Consider the following 22,168-nt stretch of genomic DNA (forward strand, 5'->3'; position numbering starts at 1 on the left):
CCTCCGGACTGGGACTCAGCACTTCCTTCACTCGGCTCTGAAAGTCGCTGCGGTGAGTGTTTCCTGGCTCCTGACCCCTCCCGAGGCGCCCTGGCCCTAGCAGCAGCCGGGTCTGGGCGAGCTCTCCTCCGCCACCAGGTGGCCCCGTAGTTCTGAGGAATTGGGAGACGTCCTCATTCCGCGGCAACTATTCTCCTGAACCGCAATTCAGCCCGCAGAGGAGGGGACGCCTTCCTCCGCGTTTTGGGTTGATAGGGGAAGGAGCTATGGGAACCTCCCAGTCCATATTAGACTCAAAAGCTCCCTTGGGCTGTCTCCTGGCTAATCACCAAACCTTGGGGTTAGACCAGGACTTATGGAGGCGACGTCTCATGTGAGGCCACTTCCTGTGGCCAGGAAGTAGCGAGGAGGAAGACAGGCCAGGGTGGGGGTAGGGGAAACGCTCTGCGTCTTCCACCTGGTCTGAGGGAAATGAAAGCCGCCTGTGGTGTCCCTGGAAATGGATGTGTTCTTTCCTTACTAACCTGGGGAGGATCCTGAGCGAAAGGACACTTGCCGTCAGTTTGTGTTGGGGGATTTTAGACTTGGGCTTTATCTGTCCAGCCAGCTGCCACTTTCTTCATGACATCAAGCGCTCAAGCTGAAATGGGGAAGGGGGGACAAGAGTCATTCTGTCGGTGGGGGGTGGAAACCAAATCAGCCTGAGAGTATCAGCCTGAAGTAGGACTTCTCTTAACTACTTGGCCCTAAATATATCATGCAAAAGGACATAACTAGAAATGTAATAAAGTTTTATGTTTAGAAGTGAAAAAAAAAAAAAAAAAACAAAAACGTACCGTTGCTTGGCCCAAGTATGGACAACCAATCGAAATGGCCTCCTGAGGGCACCTTCGACTATCAGGTGCTCCTGGGCCTTGACAATCTCTGTAAGCGCCAAGGCAGATGGTCCGAAGCACTTTACGACCAGGCCTTTTGGATTCCACGCTCTAGACCCTCACTCTGGTCCCGTTGCCCAACTTATCAAGTATTCCTTGCCTGCACCCCCCCTTTCGGCCCCTCCGCCGTCCACTCCCAAGAACCTTGATTCCCCTTCCCTCTCCCCTCTCTCCGACCCCCCTGAAAACCTCTCCAGGCCCCCTTTAAGGGCCCCCCAACTGTCCCCCCTCCTCCCTATCAGCCTATCCATCAACCAGCGCTCCCAGACCCCCCCCCCCCAAAAGCTCTGAGCCAGAGCCTTCCCCGCCTTCTAACCCTCCTCCCTCTCCCCCAATCTCCGCTCGAACATGGTCCAGAAATCAGTCTCCAGACCTGGTCTGTCCCCTGAGGGAGTTTGCAGGGGCTGAATGGGTTGTTGGAGTCCACGCACCCTTCTCTTTGTAGGATCTCTCCCAAATAGAGAAGTACTTGGGGTCCTTTTCTGCCAATCCTGATAACTGTATCAAAGAATTCCAATACCTGGCCCAAGCCTATGACCTCACCTGGCATGATTTACATGTGGTAAATCTCCTCACCACAGAGGAGAGGGAACGCATCCAGGCTGCTGCCCGGGAACACGCAGATCAGGTCCTTCTCACTGATGCTGCCATGCCAGTTGGAGCCCAGGCGGTCCCAGCTGTAGAACTAGGTTGGGATTATCAGAATGGCCAAGATGGCCACCGGCACCGCGACCGCGTGGTCCAATGTCTCATAGCCGGCATGTGGGCAGCCTCTAATAAGGCCATTAATTACGACAAGATTAGGGAGGTTGTCCAGGCCCCTGACGAAAACCCCGCCATGTTTCTTAACTGATTGGCCGAGGCTTTAACCCAGTACACTCGCTTGGACCCCTCCTCTCCTGCAGGGGCCACGGTACTGGCTACTCATTTTATCTCTCAATCGGCGCCAGATATATGGAGAAAGTTAAAAAGGCTGAGGAGGGCCCTCGGACCCCCATTTCTGACTTGGTGAAAATGGCATTTAAGGTCTTTAATTCCCGTGAGGAGGTGGCTGAGCTTAAACTACAAGCCAGACTCCAGCAAAAGGTTCAGTTGCAGACCCAAGCCTTGGTAGCAGCCCTGTGGCCGGCCGGCTCCGGGAGCCAACAGAGAGGGGCAACCAATCGCACCACCCCCCCCGGGGGCCTTTTTCAAATGCGGGGCCGAGGGACATTGGGCTCGCCAGTGCCCCAATCCAAAGCCGCCAACTCGGTCTTGCCCTTAATGCCATTTGATGGGCCACTGGAAATCCGACTGCCCTAACCTCGGGGTATCTTTGGCGCCTCAATGTGGGGGACCCCCCGAGACAGTAAGTCCAGCCTTTCAACTGCTCGGATTGGAGGACGACTGATGAAGCCCAGACTCGGCCACCCCTCTCACCCAGGCCAAGCCCAGGGTCATGCTCCAGGTAGGGGGTAAGTCCATCTCCTTTCTGCTGGACACGGGGGCTACCTACTCTGTTCTGCCTTCCTATTCGGGACTTACAGAAACCACCAATTACTGTTATGGGGATCGATGGGACCTCCTCCAATCCTAGGGTGACCCTTCCCCCTTATTTGTAGCCTGGATGGGTTCCCTTTCTCCCACTCGTTCCTAGTGATTCCTTCCTGCCCAGTCCCTCTATTGGGGAGGGACATTCTCCAGAAACTGAGGGCAACTATCTGCCTCTCCCCTTCCTCCCCTCCCTCCGCCTCAACTCGTCTCATCCTATACCTCTCCACTCCCTCGACCCCTGCTCCAGATGTCCTACCCACTGTAGATCCTCGGGTGTGGGACACCTCGGAGCCTATCATCGCTTCCCACCTACCCCGGTTAAAGTACAGCTTAAGGATAACTCCAAGTTTCCCTCTTGAGCTCAGTTTCCTATTTCCTTAGCCCACCCCCGGGGCCTGAAACCTATCATAGAACGGCTTAAGCGTCAGGGACTCCTGGTCCCCATCAGTTCCCCCTGTAACACCCCATCCTCCCAGTACGTAAGCCCTCAGGGGCTTATCGACTGGTACAAGACCTTAGGCTTATCTACGAGGCTGTGGTTCCCCCTCCATCCAGTCATTCCTAACCCCTACACCCTATTGTCTTGCATTCCCCCAAACATCTCTCACTTTACAGTACTGGACCTGAAGGACGCCTTTTTCACCGTCCCCTTGCACCCTGATTTCTATTTTCTTTTTGTCTTTACCTGGGAGGATCCCAACATGCATGCTTCTGGACAACTAACTTGGACTGTCCTACCCCAGGGGTTCAGGGATGGCCCCCACATTTTCGGCCAGGCCTTGACTACAGACTTACAGCAGGGCGTCCTTAGGCCAGTACTCTACTACAATATTTGGATGACCTCCTCCTCTGTAGCCCCTCCCTCTCGGTCTCCCAAGATGACCCCTACTTAACTTCCTGGGGGCCGGGGGATATCGAGTCATCCCCTCTAAGGCCCAATTGTGTGCCCCTTCGGTTACCTATCTGGGTGTACTTCTGACTCCCACTTCTAAGTCTCTTACCGGGGACCGCATATGACTCCTCCAAGAACTCCAACCTCCCCAAACGGCGGATGAAATACTCTCTTTTCTTGGATTGGTTGGGTTCTTCAGACATTGGGTTCCAAATTTCTCTATCCTGGCCTGTCCTCTACCAGGCGGCTAAAGAGACCCCCCCAGGGTCCCCTAACTGATCCCACTTCGATCCGCCACTCATTCTCTAAACTAAGTGACTGCCTTACCACTGGGCCAGTCTTAGCCCTACCTGATCTCTCTAAACCATTCCATCTCTACACTGATGAGCGCTCCGGCTCAGCCACTGGCCTCCTAACACAACTGGTAGGGCTATAGCCTACCTGTCCGAGCAACTGGATGTCACCGCCCAGGGATGGCAGCCCTGCCTCAGGGCCCTTACAAAGGAGACCCACAAACTGATCTTAGGGCAGCCCATTACGGTCTACTTTCCCCACCGACTCACGGACCTCCTTAGCCACCGACCCCTGGCCCATCTGACTCCTTCTCGTCTCCAGCTATTCCATCTGCTAATCCTAGAAAACCCACATATCTCTCTCTCTACCTCCCCCCGCTTAAACCCCGCAACTTTAATGCCTATACCCTCGCCCACCCCGGAACCCATTCATTCCTGTCTACAACTTATAGAGGACCTCACTCCTCTCCATCCCGGTCTCTCTGATCAACCACTATCCAATCCTGACCGCATACTCTTCGTGGCAGTGAGGCCAAAGACACGCTACTTACACTGTGGTCACCATGGATGTGGTATTAAAGATGGCTCCCCTCCCAATCAGAACCACTCCCCAGAAGGCTGAACTCGTAGCTCTCACCAGGGCATTACACTTGTCGAAGGGACAACGAGTCACCATTTACACTGACTCAAAATATGCCTACCTCATAACTCACACTCCTCTTTGGTAAGAACGGGGGTTCCTAACGACCAAGGGCACCCCTATAGCTAATGGACATTTCATCGCCAAGTTGCTTGAGGCCCTTAGTCTGCCCGCTGAGGTAGCAGTTGTTCACTGTCGAGGCCACCAAATGGCCAAGGATCTGGTCTCCCTAGGTAACAACAGGGCAGACTCAGTGGCCAGACAAAGGGCCCTAAATACCTCTGCGTCTCCTATCCTCTTTCTTAACACCCCTCACCAGCCTTCCTACTCTACAAAGGAAACACAGCCCTCCAGGCACGGGGAGGAAAGATTGGAGATAAGGGGTGGATCTACATTCAGGACAGGATTGCCCTGCCAGGCAATCTGGCGCACACCTTAATTACTGACATCCATCTATCCCTCCATATTGGCCCAAAGGCTCTCCACCAATTTCTTCAGCCATTGTTCTATCATCCTTCCTTATCTAAGGTAATCAAAGTTGTCCACAGGGCTTGTAAAGCCTGCTCGGCTGGGAGTGAATTCACAAGGAGATATCCGCAGACCAGGGCCTAACCATCAGCTCCGAGGTCATCAGCGGGGGGGAAAACTGGCAACTGGACTTCACTCACATGCCTCGCCATAAAACCTTTCTCTACCTATTAACCTTGGTTGATACATTCACAGGCTGGATCGAGGCATACTCCACGGCCCGGGAAACAGCGGATGTGGTGGCTACAATACTCATCGAGCACATCATCCCGAGGTTCAGATTGCCCCGGACCCTCCAGTCTGACAACGGACCACATTCATCTCCAGTGTAACCCAACAGGTAGCTGAGAGCCTCAACATAACCTGCAAACTTCACATCCCATACCACCCACAGTCATCAGGTAAGGTAGAAAAGGCCAACAGGCTGCTCAAAGTCCAACTCACCAAACTTACCCTAGAGACCCGCCTTTCCTGGCCCACACTTCTGCCCCTGGCTCTCACCAGACTCCGGACTACACCCAGCAGGCCTTCGGGCTTAAGCCCATTTTAATTACTTTACAGCCTCCGAGCTCTCTTAAGGGCCCACGCCAACACTGTCATCCCAGCCCCAAGCAACCATGCTTCCGAAGGGGGTCTACAAGATCTATCTCCTGGGGACCAGGTCCTCCTCAAAAGCTTGCGGCCAGGCTCCTTACAAACCCAGTGGACCGGGCCTCATACGGTTGTCCTTACCGCCCCATCTGCTGCGAAACTGTTGGGGCACTCTGCATGGGTACATATCAACAATCTCAAACGGGCACCCACAGAGACTGATTGGACTTCCCAGATGGCAGGCCCCACCAAACTTCGCTTGGTTAGGGCTCCTTCTCATATTCCTTCTAATCCAGACAAACCAGGCGGACCCATGTGAGTCTAGCTGCATGAGGGGTTCAGGTACCTTTCGCTATTTCTCAGCCTTTACTTATATGCCTGCAACCTGCTACCGGGGAAAGAAACCAACAACCTGTACATATGACCAGAAAACCTATTGGGTTTCTGACCTCGTGACAGCCAAACGTGGTATTGCCCCCTGCAACATCTACCCCAGGTCTGGAAAAGTTTGCTGGACCTATCTGGGTCATGTTGGTCTCTCTGACGGGGGAGGGGTCCAGGACCAGGCTAGCCGCAAACGCATTAAAACAGCGGTCATCGACCTGACTAAACGACTCCAAGCCCCAGTGACCCGATCTATAAGGGCATCAATCTCGGTAGCATCCAAAAATTCCCTACCACTGAACAACTGACAGTGGCCCTCCTGAATTCTAGTTACAACCTATGGAGAATGTGTCGAAGAACGGTGACAGTGACTGCTGGATCTGTTTCTCTTTTTCAACACGTTCCAACATTGTAGGGGTACCCCTCCCTATTGACTGGCCACTCCCTAACTCTACAACCACAAATAATACGGTTCTTATTGGCCCTATCGGGGGGAAACATACCTATTATTAATGTGTACTCCCCCCTTACCATGGCAGCTGCCAGCATCACTAACTCCTCCCTCCCTTAGTGTACTCCCTCGGGAATATTTCTCTCGTGCCCTCAAGGAACATATCGCTGCCTGACCACTAATGATTCCCTAGGCTGTATATTCATTCTACTATCTCCTTCTACCACCATCTACTCTGAATCCCAGTTGCAATCCATCCTATTCCCCCAACACCGTGGAGGAAGGGCTGCCTTCCTTCCATTCATAATAGGGGCAGGAGTAGCCACAGGGGTGGCAACCGGAACAGTGGGGACAGGAACTTCCATAGACTTTTATTACAAACTCTCCCAAGCCCTGAATGATGACATGGAACGGATTGCTGACTCCCTCACAGCCCTACAGATACAAGTTACCAGCCTGGTGGCCTTAGCTCTGCAGAACCAACAGGCCTTAGACCTTCTGACCGCCAAAAAAGGGGGGACCTGCCTATACTTAAATGAAGAATGTTGTTACTTTGTTAACCAATCAGGTATAGTTACCTCTGAAAGACCCTTCCCCCAGTTGTTAACTAATTAACCGCTCTTTTGCCTTTCTGTAACCGCTTGGCTTTTAGGGTGTGACACTTGTCTCCTGTTTGAACAAGATACCTTCTGCTAATGGCCGAGGCATGGTCACATAGGCAGGGGGCCCATGGTCACGTAGGCAGGGGGCCCATGGTCACATAGGCAGGGGGCCGCCTAGTCACGTAGGCAGGATGCTTCTCTGCTGAGTAATAAGGTCCAACTCCCCCTCCTCACTCCCCCTTCCCGCCTTTTTCTTCGTGCGTGTGCGGGTCCTCCAAAGCCAATCCACTAACACCAAGTATGCCTTTTTCAAATGTTCAAATTGCCAGCCAATCAGATCTGCCGCACCCAAAACTTGTTTGTACCTGTCTATAAAAATCCTGCACTACCCCAGCCTGGTGTGCTCAGTTAGCAGGAGCTACTGACCACCCGCCGGCGCCCGCGCTACAATAAAGAACCTCTTGCTGTTTGCATCCTGTGGCAGTGTTGAATTCTTGGGTAAGGGGATCCGCGGGTCTTTCATTTGGAGGTCCCACCGAGATCATCGGACTCCTGCCCAAGGATCCAACCGACTCCCACCGGGAGGTAAGCTGGCCAGCATTTAAGTCTTAATAACTGTATTCTTGTCTCCTGTCTCGTGTTCTCGTCTGTCCTGCCTATACGCCTGTATAGGACTGTACAACAACGCGTTGTTGATCTGTATTCTGGGCAGCTTGAGAAGGAGTTGACGAACTCGGACTTCTCCCCTGCCACCCTGGGGGACGCCCCAGGGATCAAGGGGGCCCGCTTTTTCGGGGCCCCACAAGTATCCAAGGGATGCATTTCTCTGTCCGCCATAGAGGAGCCTCTTGGTTCTCCTGGGCTGGTTCTGTCCGCCACAGGGGAGCCTCTTGGTTTCCCTGGGCTGGTTCTGTCCGCCACAGGGGAGCCTCTTGGTTCCCCTGGGCTGGTTCTGTCCGCCACAGGGAGACCTCGTGGTTCCCCTGGGCCGGTTGAATTTGTACTTTCGGTTTTGTACCGAAATTGCGCAGCGTCCTTCTCGTTAATTGTTTTGTGTGTCTTACTTATTGTCCTTGGTGTTTTCTTTGACTCTAAAATGGGGCAAACACTTACCACCCCCTTAAGTCTCACTTTAGGTCACTGGAGAGATGTCCAAATTCGAGCCAACAACCTGTCGGTGGAAATCAAAAGAAGAAAATGGCAGACTCTCTGTACTTCAGAATGGCCCACCCTCAATGTTGGGTGGCCCAAAGATGGAACCTTTAACATTAATGTTATTTTGCAGGTCAAAGAGCGAGTCTTCGATCAGGGACCCCAAGGCCATCCGGACCAAGTACCTTATATCGTAGTCTGGGAAAGCCTGGTTGATAATCCTCCTTGGGTCTCTCCCTTCGCTCACCCAAAGCCTAAACCCCTTCCAGAGACTACTCCTCCCCCAATACCCTCCGCTCCCCCTGTCCCATACCCTATCCCAAATCCTACCGACCCTCCCAAACCTTCTTCTTCCTCTAACAGCGATCCCTCTTCTCCCCGGCGTCCTAAACCACAAAAGATCCTTCCTCCTGAGGACTCCCCCTTAATAGACCTCCTAAGCGAAGAACCTCCCCCTTATCATCCTCCCCCTCCTGCGCAGGCACCAAATTCCACAGGGGAGCCCGAGCACCCACCTGAAGAACGCCACTCCTCGCCATCCCCAATGGTGGGAAGACTTAGGGTCGCAGGGAACCGACACAAGAGGGAACTTCCAACCTCTTTCCCCTGCGCCAAGGAGGAGGGCCAGGCAATCAGCTCCAATATTGGCCCTTTTCGGCCTCCGACCTATATAATTGGAAGTCCCATAACCCTTCCTTTTCACAGGACCCCGTAGCTCTAACCGCCTTAATTGAATCCATTCTAATCACCCATCATCCCACCTGGGATGATTGTCAGCAACTCTTGCAGGCTCTCCTCACCACCGAGGAGAGACAAAAGGTTTTTCTGGAGGCCAGAAAGAAGGTCTTAGGAGACGACGGAAGGCCCACACAACTCCCTAATGTGATGGATGCTGCCTTCCCTTTGACCCGTCCCCGCTGGGATTTCAACACCGAAGGTAGGACCCACCTAAATCTTTACCGCCAGTTACTCATAGCAGGTCTCCATAACGCGGGGCGTCGCCCCACCAATTTGGCTCAGGTAAGACAGGTGACTCAGGGGTCAGAGGAATCTCCAACCGCTTTCCTAGAAAGGCTTAAGGAGGCTTATCGCAGGTATAAGCCTTTTGACCCAGATAGCAATGAGCAGAGAGGAAACGTTTCAATGGCATTTATTTGGCAGTCAGCACCAGATATAAGAAATAAACTACAGCGTTTAGAGAATTTACAAGATTTCTCTTTACAAGATTTATTAAAGGAGGCAGAAAAGATTTTTAATAAGAGAGAAACTAAAGAAGAGAAGGAGGAACGACTTAGAAAGTTGCAGGAAGAGAAAGAGGAAAAACTAAGAAAGGAAGCTGAGGAAAAGGAAGAAAAACGAGAACGTAAGCGAACTAAGGAACTTAGCAAAATCTTGGCCGCCATAGTGCAAGGTAATCAAGGAATAGAGACAGGAAAGTCAGACAGGGAGGGAGACAGAAGGAGGCCCCGAATAGACCGAAACCAATGTGCCTACTGCAAAGAGAAAGGACATTGGGCCAAGGAATGCCCGAAGAAATTTCAACACCCTAAGGGAAATACTAAGCAAAGCACCAGACTTTTGGCTTTAGATGAAGACTAGGGGTGTCAGGGTCAGGAGCCCCCCCTGAACCCAGGGTAACCCTAACCATTGGGGGGCAACCAGTCACCTTCTTAGTAGACACAGGGGCTCAACAATCTGTTCTAACCAAGAGCCCTGGACCATTAAGTAACCGGATGGCATGGGTTCAAGGAGCCACCGGAGGAAAACAATATAGATGGACTACGGAGAGAAAAGTACATTTGGCTTCAAGTAAAGTTTCTCATTCGTTCCTTCATGTGCCTGACTGCCCCTACCCACTCCTGGGGAGAGATTTATTAACCAAGCTCAAGGCCCAAATCCATTTTGAGCCACAGGGGGCCACTGTGACCGGCCCCAACGGGACTCCTTTACACATCCTTACCCTACAGTTAGAAGAAGAATATAGACTACATGAGAAGCCCCCCCAACCTCAGAGAGACCTAGAGTCCTGGCTTACGTCTTACCTGAATGCCTGGGCGGAAACAGGAGGAATGGGACTAGCTATCCAGCAGCCCCCCATTCACATACAATTAAAGGCAACAGCTGTTCCTGTCAATGTTAAGCAGTATCCTATGTCCAATGAGGCCTACCAGGGCATCAAACCGCACATACGGTGGTTATTGGACCAGGGCATTTTGGCCTCATGCTGGTCTCCCTGGAACACTCCTCTGTTACCTGTCAAGAAACCTGGCACCAATGATTACCGGCCAGTTCAGGACCTAAGAGAGGTCAATAAGAGGGTAGAGGACATCCACCCTACGGTGCCCAACCCTTACAACTTACTCAGTACCCTGCCCCCAACCCATTCCTGGTATACGGTCCTAGATCTCAAAGATGCTTTCTTCTGTTTGAGACTGAGTCCTCAGAGTCAGCCCCTCTTCACCTTTGAATGGAAGGATCCAGATCTGGGAATATCAGGTCAGTTAACCTGGACACGGCTACCACAAGGGTTTAAGAATAGCCCAACGCTATTCGACGAAGCTCTTCACCAGGACCTAGCTGACTTCCGGGTAAGACATCCCTCTCTGATCCTGCTCCAATATGTCGATGACATCCTATTAGCGGCTACCAATGAAGAGGACTGCCAAACAGGTACTGGGGATCTCCTATTGACCCTAGGCCAATTGGGATACAGGGCATCTGCAAAGAAAGCCCAAATTTGCCAGACTAAAGTCACCTATTTGGGTTATGAGTTATATAATGGCCAACGATGGCTAACGGCCGCAAGAAAAGAGACTATCTCTGGCATTCCTGCACCTCAAAACCACAGGCAACTGCGGGAATTCCTAGGAACGGCGGGCTTTTGTAGACTATGGATCCCAGGGTTTGCAGAAATAGCGGCTCCTCTGTACCCCTTAACCAAACAAGATATTCCTTTTGTTTGGACTGAGCAACAACAGCAGGCATTTGATCATATCAAACAAGCACTCCTTAAATCTCCAGCATTAGGCCTGCCAGACATAACAAAACCCTTCGACCTCTTTGTTGATGAAAAACAAGGATTTGCTAAGGGGGTCCTAACTCAAAGACTTGGGCCTTGGAGACGCCCTATTGCCTACCTTTCCAAGAAGTTAGACCCCATGGCGGCAGGCTGGCCACCATGTCTAAAAATGATAGCAGCAATCGCGGTCCTCATCAAGGACACAACTGACTTTGGGACAGCCCCTAACCATCCTGGCTCCACACACAGTGGAATCTTTAATCCGCCAACCACCGGACCACTGGTTGTCTAATGCCCGCCTGATTCATTATCAGTCCCTCCTCCTGGACACAGACAGGATCCAGTTTGGACCTGTAGTGACTCTTAACCCCGCAACCTTATTGCCCACTCCTGGAGAGCCACCATTACATGAATGTCACCAGATCCTTGCGGAAACGTATGGGACACGACCCAACCTGACCGACCAGCCCATGAAGGATGCAGACCTGACCTGGTACACAGATGGTAGTAGCTACCTGTAGGATGGAAAACGGCGGGCAGGAGCGGCCATCACGACTGACTCTCAAGTTGTATGGGCAAGCGCGCTGCCAGAAGGCACCTCGGGCAGAATTAATCGCCTTAACCCAGGCCCTCCAACTGGCAGAAGGTAAGAATCTCAATGTCTATACAGACAGTAGATATGCTTTTGCCACTGCCCATGTTCACGGAGAAATCTATCGGCAAAGGGGATTACTAACCTCTGACGGCAAAGAAATTAAAAATAAGACTGAAATTTTGGCCCTATTAAAGGCCTTATTTCTCCCCAAGAGCATAATACACTGCCCTGGCCACCAAAAAGGGGATACCCCCGAGGCGAGAGGAAACCGCCTGGCTGATGCGACGGCCAAACAGGCAGCTTTGGGGCCCCAGCTATTAACTGTCACTATACTCACTGAGACAGGAGAGACAGATGGGACCCCCATTTGGAATTATGAGGAGGCCGACTTGGACTTTATACAAAAGTTAGGGGCCAATTACAATTCAGCCCTAAACCAATGGGAATACCGAGGAAAAGCTATAATGCCTATAAAAATGGCAAAAGAACTAATAAATCACCTCCATCGGCTGACTCATCTAAGCGCAAGCAAGATGAAATCTTTAATGGATAGGGCCAATTTGGAAAACTATTTCCCCAAACAAAACTTCCTCCTTCGTCAAGCGGCCGCTGACTGCAAAGCCTGCGCTCAAGTCAATCCTGGAAAAACTTATTGGACCAGGTGTCCGGGTACGTGGTCATCAACCCAGCACACATTGGGAAGTTGACTTTACCGAGATTAAACCTGGCATGTATGGATATAAATATCTCTTAGATTTTTTAGACACCTTTTCAGGATGGGCGGAAGCCTTTCCTACCAAAAAGGAAACTGCCAACATAGTTGCCAAGAAGCTGCTGGAAGAAATTTTCCCAAGGTATGGAAAGCCCAAGGTACTGGGGTCTGACAACGGGCCTGCCTTTGTCTCTCAGGTAAGTCAATCGGTGGCCAAGCTTCTGGGGATTAATTGGAGACTACATTGTGCTTATAGACCCCAGAGTTCAGGACAGGTAGAAAGAATGAATAGAACCATTAAGGAGACTGTAACTAAATTACTGCTTTAAACTGGCTCTAAAGATTGGGTATTGCTCCTACCTTTAGCATTCTATCGGGCCAGAAATACCCCAGGCCCGCATGGCCTGACCCCCTTTGAAATTCTCTATGGTGCTCCGCCCCCTGCTGTCACATTCTTTGCGCCAGATATCTCTGCTCATTCCCCTTCCCCCTCTATAGGCCCATCTGCAAGCCTTGCAGCTGGTGCAACAAGAGGTCTGGGACCCCCTGGCAGCTGCCTACAAGGAGAAACTTAGCACCTCACTACGGCCTCATCCCTATAAAATCGGGGACACCGTCTGGATCCGCAGACATTGAGCCACAAACCTTGAACCCCGTTGGAAAGGGCCCTACACTGTCCTACTGACCACTCCCACCGCACTCAAAGTGGATGGAATCGCTGCTTGGATCCACGCTTCACATGTGAAGGCCGCTCACCAAAGAGACTCAACCGACTCTCATCAGGATCCAAAATGGAAATTACAACGTACTCAAAATCCCTTAAAGATAAGACTTTCTCGCTGTTAATTGTCCTTTATGTAATATACATTGTGTGGGGAAATCCTCATGCCCCTAAGTTACTAACTTGGCAGGTGTTGTCTCAAACGGGGGAGATTGCCTGGTCGATCTCTGGGAATCATGCCCTAAATACTTGGTGGCCTGACCTCAGCCCTGATTTTTGCCAATTGGCCGCTGGCCTCGATACTTGGGATATAGCTGCTTACCAACCAGACCAACTAGCTAAGGAGATGAATGGAAATGTGGTCGCTGGGGGATGGGGAGGAATGGGTTGCCACTCTGTAGCATGGCGATGCACTCTAGCTGGGGCCGATTTTTACATCTGCCCTAAAGACGGGAGATCCCAAAGTGAGGCAAAGCGATGCGGGGGATATAATAGCTATTTTTGTTCGGCCTGGACCTGTGAAACTACCGGAGACGCATACTGGAAACCGACATCATCTTGGGACAAAATTATAGTCCACCGCGGCTGGAAGAGACCCCCCTTCTCCCGAGCTTGTAGCCGTGGGCCCGGTAATTGGGAATGCAATAGTGGATATTGCCTTCCTTTAAACATTTCTTTCACCACTCATGGTAAGCGAGCCACCGAATGGCAACAGGGGTATACATGGGGCCTACGATGGCATTTAAAGCCAGATGACCGGGGGGTTATCTTTAAGATACGGCTAAAAGTAGAAACCCCAACCCTATCCGTTGGGCCTAACCCAGTCTTATCAGACCAAAAAGCTCCCGCTGTTCCACCACCCGCCTTAAAGCCCGGAACCAGTACAATTAAGGAGCCCAATAAGTTCATACTTACCCCCACACCCACCACCCTAATTCCCGCTACTCCAAGCATACCCCTCCAATCTGGGACAGGAGACAGGCTCGTCAACCTAATTAAAGGGGCCTACACCGCCCTCAATTATTCAGACCCGGACCGAGCCAAAGATTGTTGGCTCTGCTTGATTTCCAGCCCGCCTTATTATGAAGGTATTGCCGTGGTTGCAAATTTTTCAAACCATTCCAGCCCTCCTGCTATTTGTAACTCCCTTCCCAGTCACAAGTTAACTCTTCCCGAAGTATCGGGACGAGGATTATGTTTGGGCCACGTACCACCATCTCATGAGGCCCTATGTAATCTAACCCAGATTATTACTACTGGCTCTTATTATCTGGTGGCACCAAATGGAACCTACTGGGCATGCAGTATGGGCCTAATGCCTTGCGTTAATGCCCAGGTGCTTAATGTAACTGCTGATTTTTGTGTCCTTGTCCAGTTATGGCCTAGAATTACATATCATGATTCAGAAACTATTCTAAATTTTTATGAAAATAGAGGCAGATATGCTAGGGAACCAATCACTATGACCTTAGCCCTCTTATTGGGGGTCAGAGGAATAGCAGCTGGGATTGGTACTGGCACAGCCGCCATGCTTCAGGGCAACCAACTAGTACATTTGCAGATGGCTATGACTGCAGATTTAGAAGCTATAGAAAAGTCAATCACGGCCTTAGAAAAATCCTTGACCTCCCTTTCCGAGGTCGTTCTACAAAACAGAAGGGGGTTAGATTTGTTATTCCTAGAAAAAGGGGGATTATGTGCAGCCCTCAAAGAGGAATGCTGTTTTTATGCCGATCAGACGGGGGTAGTTAGGGAGACAATGGATAAACTCAGGGAAAGATTGGCCCAGAGAAGAAGAGATTTTGAATCCCAGCAAGGCTGGTTTGAAGGCTGGTTCAATCGGTCACCTTGGTTCACCACTTTATTGTCCACCCTTTTGGGACCCCTTATTATTCTATTACTGATTTTATCATTTGGCCCTTGCATTCTAAGTAAGCTTGTTCAGTTCACAAAAGACCGCTTGTCAGTAATCCAGACCATGGTACTGACGCAGCAATATCAACTCCTTAAACAAAATGAGCCCCAGACTGATTTAGTGCGAGAACAGGACAAATGGATATAAGATTCTATCCATGATAAAGAAAAAGGGGGGAATGAAAGACCCTTCCCCCAGTTGTTAACTAATTAACCGCTCTTTTGCCTTTCTGTAACCGCTTGGCTTTTAGGGTGTGACACTTGTCTCCTGTTTGAACAAGATACCTTCTGCTAATGGCCGAGGCATGGTCACGTAGGCAGGGGGCCCATGGTCACGTAGGCAGGGGGCCGCCTAGTCACGTAGGCAGGATGCTTCTCTGCTGAGTAATAAGGTCCAACTCCCCCTCCTCACTCCCCCTTCCCGCCTTTTTCTTCGTGTGCGTGCGGGTCCTCCAAAGCCAATCCACTAACACCAAGTATGCCTTTTTCAAATGTTCAAATTGCCAGCCAATCAGCTCCGCCCCACCCAAAACTTGTTTGTACCTGTCTATAAAAATCCTGCACTACCCCAGCCTGGTGTGCTCAATTAGCAGGAGCTACTGACCACCCGCCGGCGCCCGCGCTACAATAAAGAACCTCTTGCTGTTTGCATCCTGTGGCAGTGTTGAATTCTTGGGTAAGGGGATCCGCGGGTCTTTCACCTCCAGGATCAAAGAACTCAGGGATCGGATTCAAGCACGGTGGCGAGACATGTCTTTCTGGGGCCTGGACCCCTACACCTGGGTAACCTGGCTGCTCCATCTGGCGGGACCTGTATGCATAATCCTCCGTCTAATCTCAGTTGCTCCCTGTCTTTTCCGATGCTTGCAGGGTCGCCTACAAGAACTTGCCCGAGTGTCCGTCAATCAACTCCTCCTTCAGCCCTACTCTAGCCTGCCCACTTCCGACTACCCCTATGACGACGCCCCCCCATCAGCAGGAAGTAGCTAGAACTGAGTCAACGCCCCTGGCACCATTATATAAAACAAAAGGTCGGAATGTTGGACTGGCAGGAAGAAAGGGCTACTTAAGATGGCAAAAGTTCCCGCCACAAAACCTGAGCTCAGACAGGAGAACAAAGACCCAAGCAGGAATCTGAACACCACCCCCCCCCCAACAACCCCCCACCCCCGTTCTGGGCTCCCGTGGACCAATGGGACCCTGACAAGTAGGAATTTGAGACACACCCCACTCCGGGCTCCAGTGGACCAATGGGACCCCGAGGAGCAGGCAAAATATCTAAATAAAGGAAACTTGCCAAAAGACCCCTGAACTCCCCTGGAGACCCCTTAAAAGCACCTTTCTCCCTGCCTTGGGTACGACTTCCGCCACTCTGCTTTCCAGAGTTGCGGAACCTTGCCGAGGGTGCCCTCCTGGGGCAGTTTTCCTGGCTCCCCTTCTCCTGAGCCCTGAAACTGCGCTGGAGAGTGCCTTTAATAAATCTTGCCTTGTGCCTACCTCGCCTGGTGTGTTTATCTCACCGGAAAAACTTTACATATCATAACAGTTGTGGGTTGTATGCCCCACCTCATCGATTTGTTTTAAAAAGCATGAAACACTAGCACAGAGAGCCGCTCATAAAAAGCGTTCAGTAAGTGCTAGCTGTAAATCTGATGATGCCAGAGTCTGTGGCTTTTGCCACCGCAGCCCACTCCCCAGCAGCTCACCTATCTGGGGCTGCCCATTGTGGAGAGGCTGGGAGAGAATGTCCGGGATTCCTCAGACCTTGCAGCCAACCTGCTTTTGTGCTAATGCCAAAGGTGTCAGGTTTTAGTGTTGGGGTGTGGGGAGGGCTTAAATGCCTCAGTCCTCTTCCACCTCTGTTTTGCCTCCACCAGACTGTGTTGACCAAGAGTTCACATTTCTTAGGGCTGGGGAGAAGGGGGAGAGAACAAAAATGAGGGGAATCATTAGCCCAAGTTTCAAGCGATAGAGCATTTGGCAGGTGTTCTTGTTGATTCTCTTCAGCTTTCCTCCCCAATCTTAATTGTCCTTTTATAACTAATGAAAGTTCTCTTAATAACTCCACATTTTTTGTGGTGCCAATAGGCATTCTCTGAATTAGAAAATAAATACTTGTACAAAACTCACAAACTATGTACAGAAATGAAGCTCTTTCCTCTTTCCTGTATTGGTGCCTGACCAAAAGTTTACAGTAAATTAAAACTACGTTTTAGTCACTGCTGTCTAAAGAGGCTGCTTTTAAATCAATTCTGTGGGTGTAACCCTTTCATTTTTCCCCTTTGCTAAAAGTCACTTGAGAATGTGAATATATTTCATTTACTGCTCTGCTGAGAATTCGCTTTAACTAACGAGCTATATAGAAAACAGTCTTTTGAACTTTGATTAGAAATTTTATTTTGTTTTACTTTTTTTAGAGCATGATTAGAGATTTTAAAATATATTGTCATTAAAAAGACTTTGGACTTTTTTCCCATTAGAGAACAAGAGCAGAACACACCAGGTTAATTACCTTTAATTAATATGTCACATCACATAAATCAATCTCTATTTTCAGAAACAAGAAATCACTAATTAATCTCTTAATTCCTTCAGCAAAAATGTTTGTTGATATGGATGACAGAGCTGCATTTTGCAAACCCAGATCTCAAAATTCCAGTTCTCAAGACCAGTGTCTTCATGAGAAAGAAAGACTCTTAGACAGGTTGAGAAGATAAGAGTCTGGCTTCCCCTGCAACTTTGGTCCAATTTTAACCACTTTGCTTCTAGGCATTACAGAGGTATTCTGGCCAGGAAAAACAAAACAAAACAAAACTTATTTTAGAGTGACCAAATAATTACTAAGGGAAAATTCTTTACAGAGGAAATTCAGTTGATAAAGGCAGAATGATGGATTTAGAAAATCACTAATTTGCAACCCCTAATGAAATTTAATAAATAATTAATGGATATAAAAATGTGGAAGACTGATGGTAAATTTATAAGCCTACTGATCGACCAATTTTAGCATCACCCAAAGTGGAGCAGCTAGCTATACATTATATGCCTCAAGTACAGAGCAACACTCACAGTATTTTGCCTAAGGGGGGGAAAAAAAAGAAGCTAAATCTAATAATTTATTTTTTTAAAAAAGATTTTATTTGAGAGAGAGCATGAGTGGGGGAGGGGGCAGAGGGAGAATCAGACTCCCCACTGAGCAGGGAGTCATACATGGGGTTGGATCCCAGGAATCTGGAATCATGGCCTGTGCCAAAGGCAGATGCTAAAGCAACTAAGCCACCCAAGTACCCCTCTAATCAAACATTTAAACATTAACTATTAGTTTATAGGAAATGCAGGGAATAGAGGAACAAGTTAAATGACACCATATAAAAGCAACCAGCCATATTCAGAATGTGGGACATTCTACAGAACAAATGACTTGGCTTTTCCAATAAATCAATGACTGCCAACTAGGAGGGCCTAGAAGGTAGGACACTCAGTAGCCATGAGCACACCTAGTGTCCAGATCTTGGTTTCTTTTTTGTTTGTTTTTAATTCAGTCTTTTCAGTGTTCCAAGATTCATTGTTTATGCACCACACTCAGTACTCCATGCAATAGTTGCCCTCCTTAATACCTACCGCCAGGCTCACCCAACCCCCACTCCTCTCCCTTCCAAAACCCTCAGTTTGTTTCTTAGAGTCCACAGTCTCTTCGTCCCCCCCTCTGATTTCCCCTAATTCACTTTTCCTTTCCTTCTCCTAATGTCCTCCATGTTATTCCTAATGCTCCATAAGTAAGTGAAACCATATGATAACTGACTTTCTCTGCTTGAATTATTTCACTCAGCATATTCTCTTCCAGTCCTGTCCATGTTGATACAAAAATTGGGTATTCATCCTTTCTGATGGAGGCATAATACTCCATTGTATATATGGACCATGTCTTCTTTATCCATTCATCTGTTGAAGAGCATCTTGGCTCTTTCCACAGTTTGGTGATTGTGGCCATTGCTGCTATGAACATTGGGGTACATATGGCCCTTCTTTTCACTACATCTGTGTCTTTGGGGCAAACTCCCAGTAGTGCAATTGCAAGGTCATAGGGTAGCTCTATTTTTAATTTCTTAAGGAATCTCCACACTGTTTTCCAAAGTGGCTGCACCAACTTGCATTCCCACTACTAGTGTAAGAGGATTCCCCTTTCTCCCCATCCTATCCAACACTTGTTTCCTGTCTTGTTAATTTGGGCCATTCTAACTGGTGTAAGGTGGTATCTCAATGTGGCTTTTTTTTTTTTTAAGATTTTATTTATTTATTTGACAGATGGAGATCACAAGTAGGCAGAGAGGCAGGCAGAGAGAGAGGAGGAAGCAGGCTCCCTGCCGAGCAGACAGCTCGATGCGGGGCTTGATCCCAGGACCTGAGATCATGACCCGAGCTGAAGGCAGAGGCTTAACCCACTGAGCCACTCAGGCGTCCCTCAATGTGGTTTTGATTTGAATCTCCCTGATGGCTAATGATGATGAACATTTTTCCATGTGTCTGTTAGCCATTTGTATGTCTTCTTTGGACAAGTATCTGCTCATGTCTTCTGCCCATTTTTTGACATGATGATCTGTTTTTTGGATATTGAGTTTGAGGAGTTCTTTATAGATCTTGGATATCAACTCTTTGTAGTGTCATTTGCAAATATCTTCTCCCATTCTGTGGGTTACCTCTTTGTTTTGTTGACTGTTATCTTTACTGTGCAGAAGCTTTTTATCTTGATGAAGTCCCAAAAGTTCATTTTTACTTTTGTTTCCTTTGCCTTTGGAGACATGTCTTGAAAGAAGTTGCTGTGGCTGATGTTGAAGAGGTTACTGCCTACGTTCTCCTCTAGGATTTTGATAGATTCCTGCCTCACATTGAGGTCTTTTATCCATTTGGAGTTTATCTTTGTGTATGGTGTAAGAGAATGGTCGAGTTTCATTCTTCTATACATAGCTGTCCAATTTTCCTAGCACCTTTAAGATCTTGGTTTCTAATTACATTCTTTAATAAAAGGAACCAGGGCTCCTTGGAGAAAAGGCTGATTCAAGGATTTAAATATCCTCAAAGCCATACTTCTATACATAGATAATTGAATAAGGAGGCTGAGCACAGCTCTTTGTTAAGTGTGGACTATGCATATTGATCTCTTTCAAAGAAAGAGTGTGGTAGTGGGAAGATGAGAAAGAGAAATTTTGCAGTGGAGAATCCTGACAAACACTACTTTAGCTAGATGATCAAAGTTAATAACAGCAGTGATGTCATGTTGACAGTGTGTATACCCTCAATAGGGTGTAATGTTAATGTCACTTCTGTGGTTTTTCCTTTCCAAAACACATAGCCCCAATATAATCATGAGAAAAACATCAGAGAAATCCCAACTTAAGGACATTCTACAAAATGTTGTTACTGATACTCCTCAAAACTGCCAAAGTCATAAAAGAGAAGTCTGAGACACTTATAGCCAAGAGGAGCCCAAGGAGATATGATGACTAAATGTAATGTAGTGTTTTGTGGTACCTGGCTGGCTCATTTGGAGAAGCATGTGACTCTTGAGCTAGGGGTTGTAAATTAAGAGATTACTTAAATAAGTGCACTTAAAAAATAATAAATGTAGTGTCTTGGATGGGATCTTTGGACGGCTAGAGGACCTTAGATAAAAATTAGGGAAATATGAATAAAATAGTAACATACTAATATTGGTGCATTAATTATGACATGTTACATAGTAATGTAAGATGTTAATAGGGAAAACTGTGGGTCATGTAGGAACTCTCTGAACTATGTTGGCAACTTTTCAGTAAATCTATAACTTAAAAAAAAAAGATTTTATTTGTTTATTTGAGAGAGAGCATGAGAGTAGTGGGAAGGGACAGAGGCAGAGGAAGAAGCAGACTTCCTGCTGAGCAGGAAGCCCAGTACAGGGCTCCGTCCCAGGACCCTGGGATCATGACCTGAGCCAAGGGCAGACGCTTAATTGACTGAGCCTGCCAGGTCCTCTTATATTTGGATATTAATCTATAAGTAAAATAAAAAATTTACTAAAAATAATATCATATACATAGGATAGGTGTTGCTGTTATTTTTAAATTAAATTTAATTTTTTTTTTTACTTAAATTGAAACACCAGTAAACACCAGATTTCAATAAAGCCTGAGTTGGCACTGGTGATTCTAGCAATGATAATGATGTAGGAAAGACGTTAGGGTTCAAAGCCAAGGGCTAAGAAAGAATTCTTGAGACGTCTTTGGTGCAAAACGGTGATTTTATTAAAGCATGGGGATAGGACCCATGGGCAGAAAGAGCAGCACCGGGGTCATGAGGAGTAGCCTATTATATATATACACTTTCAAATTGGGAGGGGGTTAGGGATAGTGTAGGTCTCCAAGGAATTTTGGAAGCAAGGTTTCCAGAACCTTGAGGGGGCTAGCTATTGTTGGGAAAAGGTCATTTATGACTTCTAATAAAACATTAGTCATAAGACCCTTCAGATGTATATCAGTGGGCCATATGCCTGCGGGATGATTACCAACACTTATCTTTGTGGGGGTGAGTTAGACAGAAAGGAAATTTCCAAAGGAATTTTTATATGTTAAAGTAGATTTACAGGATCCTGGGCGGGGGTGGTGGGGAAAGGTTAGGCTAGGATTATCTTTTGCCCTTAACAAAGTATTAACATCGAGGCATTTGAGTCCCTAGAGGAATGTCACTCTGCCTGTTTCAAGGACTTGTCAATGGGCTGTAGGTAGTAAGGAAATTTAATAATTTTTCTTCTGCCTTTGTTTCCCACATCAACAAGAACTGGTGAAAACCATCAGCACAGGACTTCTATAGCAGTGGGGTAGGCACCTGTGGGCACCAGCAACTGCTGAGTGTTTGGGGCAGCTATCAGAAGCCTTTCTATGTGGAATATAAGGCATAGTGCAGAGAACCATAGGGGAAGGGAGAGAAAACTGAATGGGAAGAAATCAGAGAGGGAGACAAACCATGAGAGATTCTGAACTTTGGGGAAACAAACAGGGTTACAGAAGGGAGCGAGGTGGAAGGATGGAGTAACAGGGTGATGGGTACTAAGGAGGGCATGTGTTGTGATGAGCACTGGGTGTTACATGCAACTAATGAATCGTTGAACACTACATCAAAAACTAATGATGTACTGTATGTTGGCTAATGGAACATAATTAAAAAAGAAGATGA

The 22,168-nt window shown here is 48.4% G+C and overlaps 1 protein-coding gene across 1 annotated transcript; it reads left to right on the forward strand.

Moving 5' to 3' along the window:
* The first annotated feature begins 7,945 nt into the window (after positions 1 to 7,945).
* On the forward strand, positions 7,946 to 13,173 carry LOC131832661 (uncharacterized). The gene is given in 7 exon segments (XM_059175980.1): positions 7,946 to 8,482; positions 8,563 to 9,595; positions 9,598 to 11,221; positions 11,223 to 11,621; positions 11,623 to 12,162; positions 12,164 to 12,778; positions 12,780 to 13,173. Coding segments are annotated over 7 exon segments (5,142 nt in total).
* Positions 13,174 to 22,168: the final 8,995 nt, after the last annotated feature.

Source organism: Mustela lutreola, chromosome 1 (assembly GCF_030435805.1).
Source record: "Mustela lutreola isolate mMusLut2 chromosome 1, mMusLut2.pri, whole genome shotgun sequence".
NCBI lineage: Eukaryota > Metazoa > Chordata > Mammalia > Carnivora > Mustelidae > Mustela > Mustela lutreola.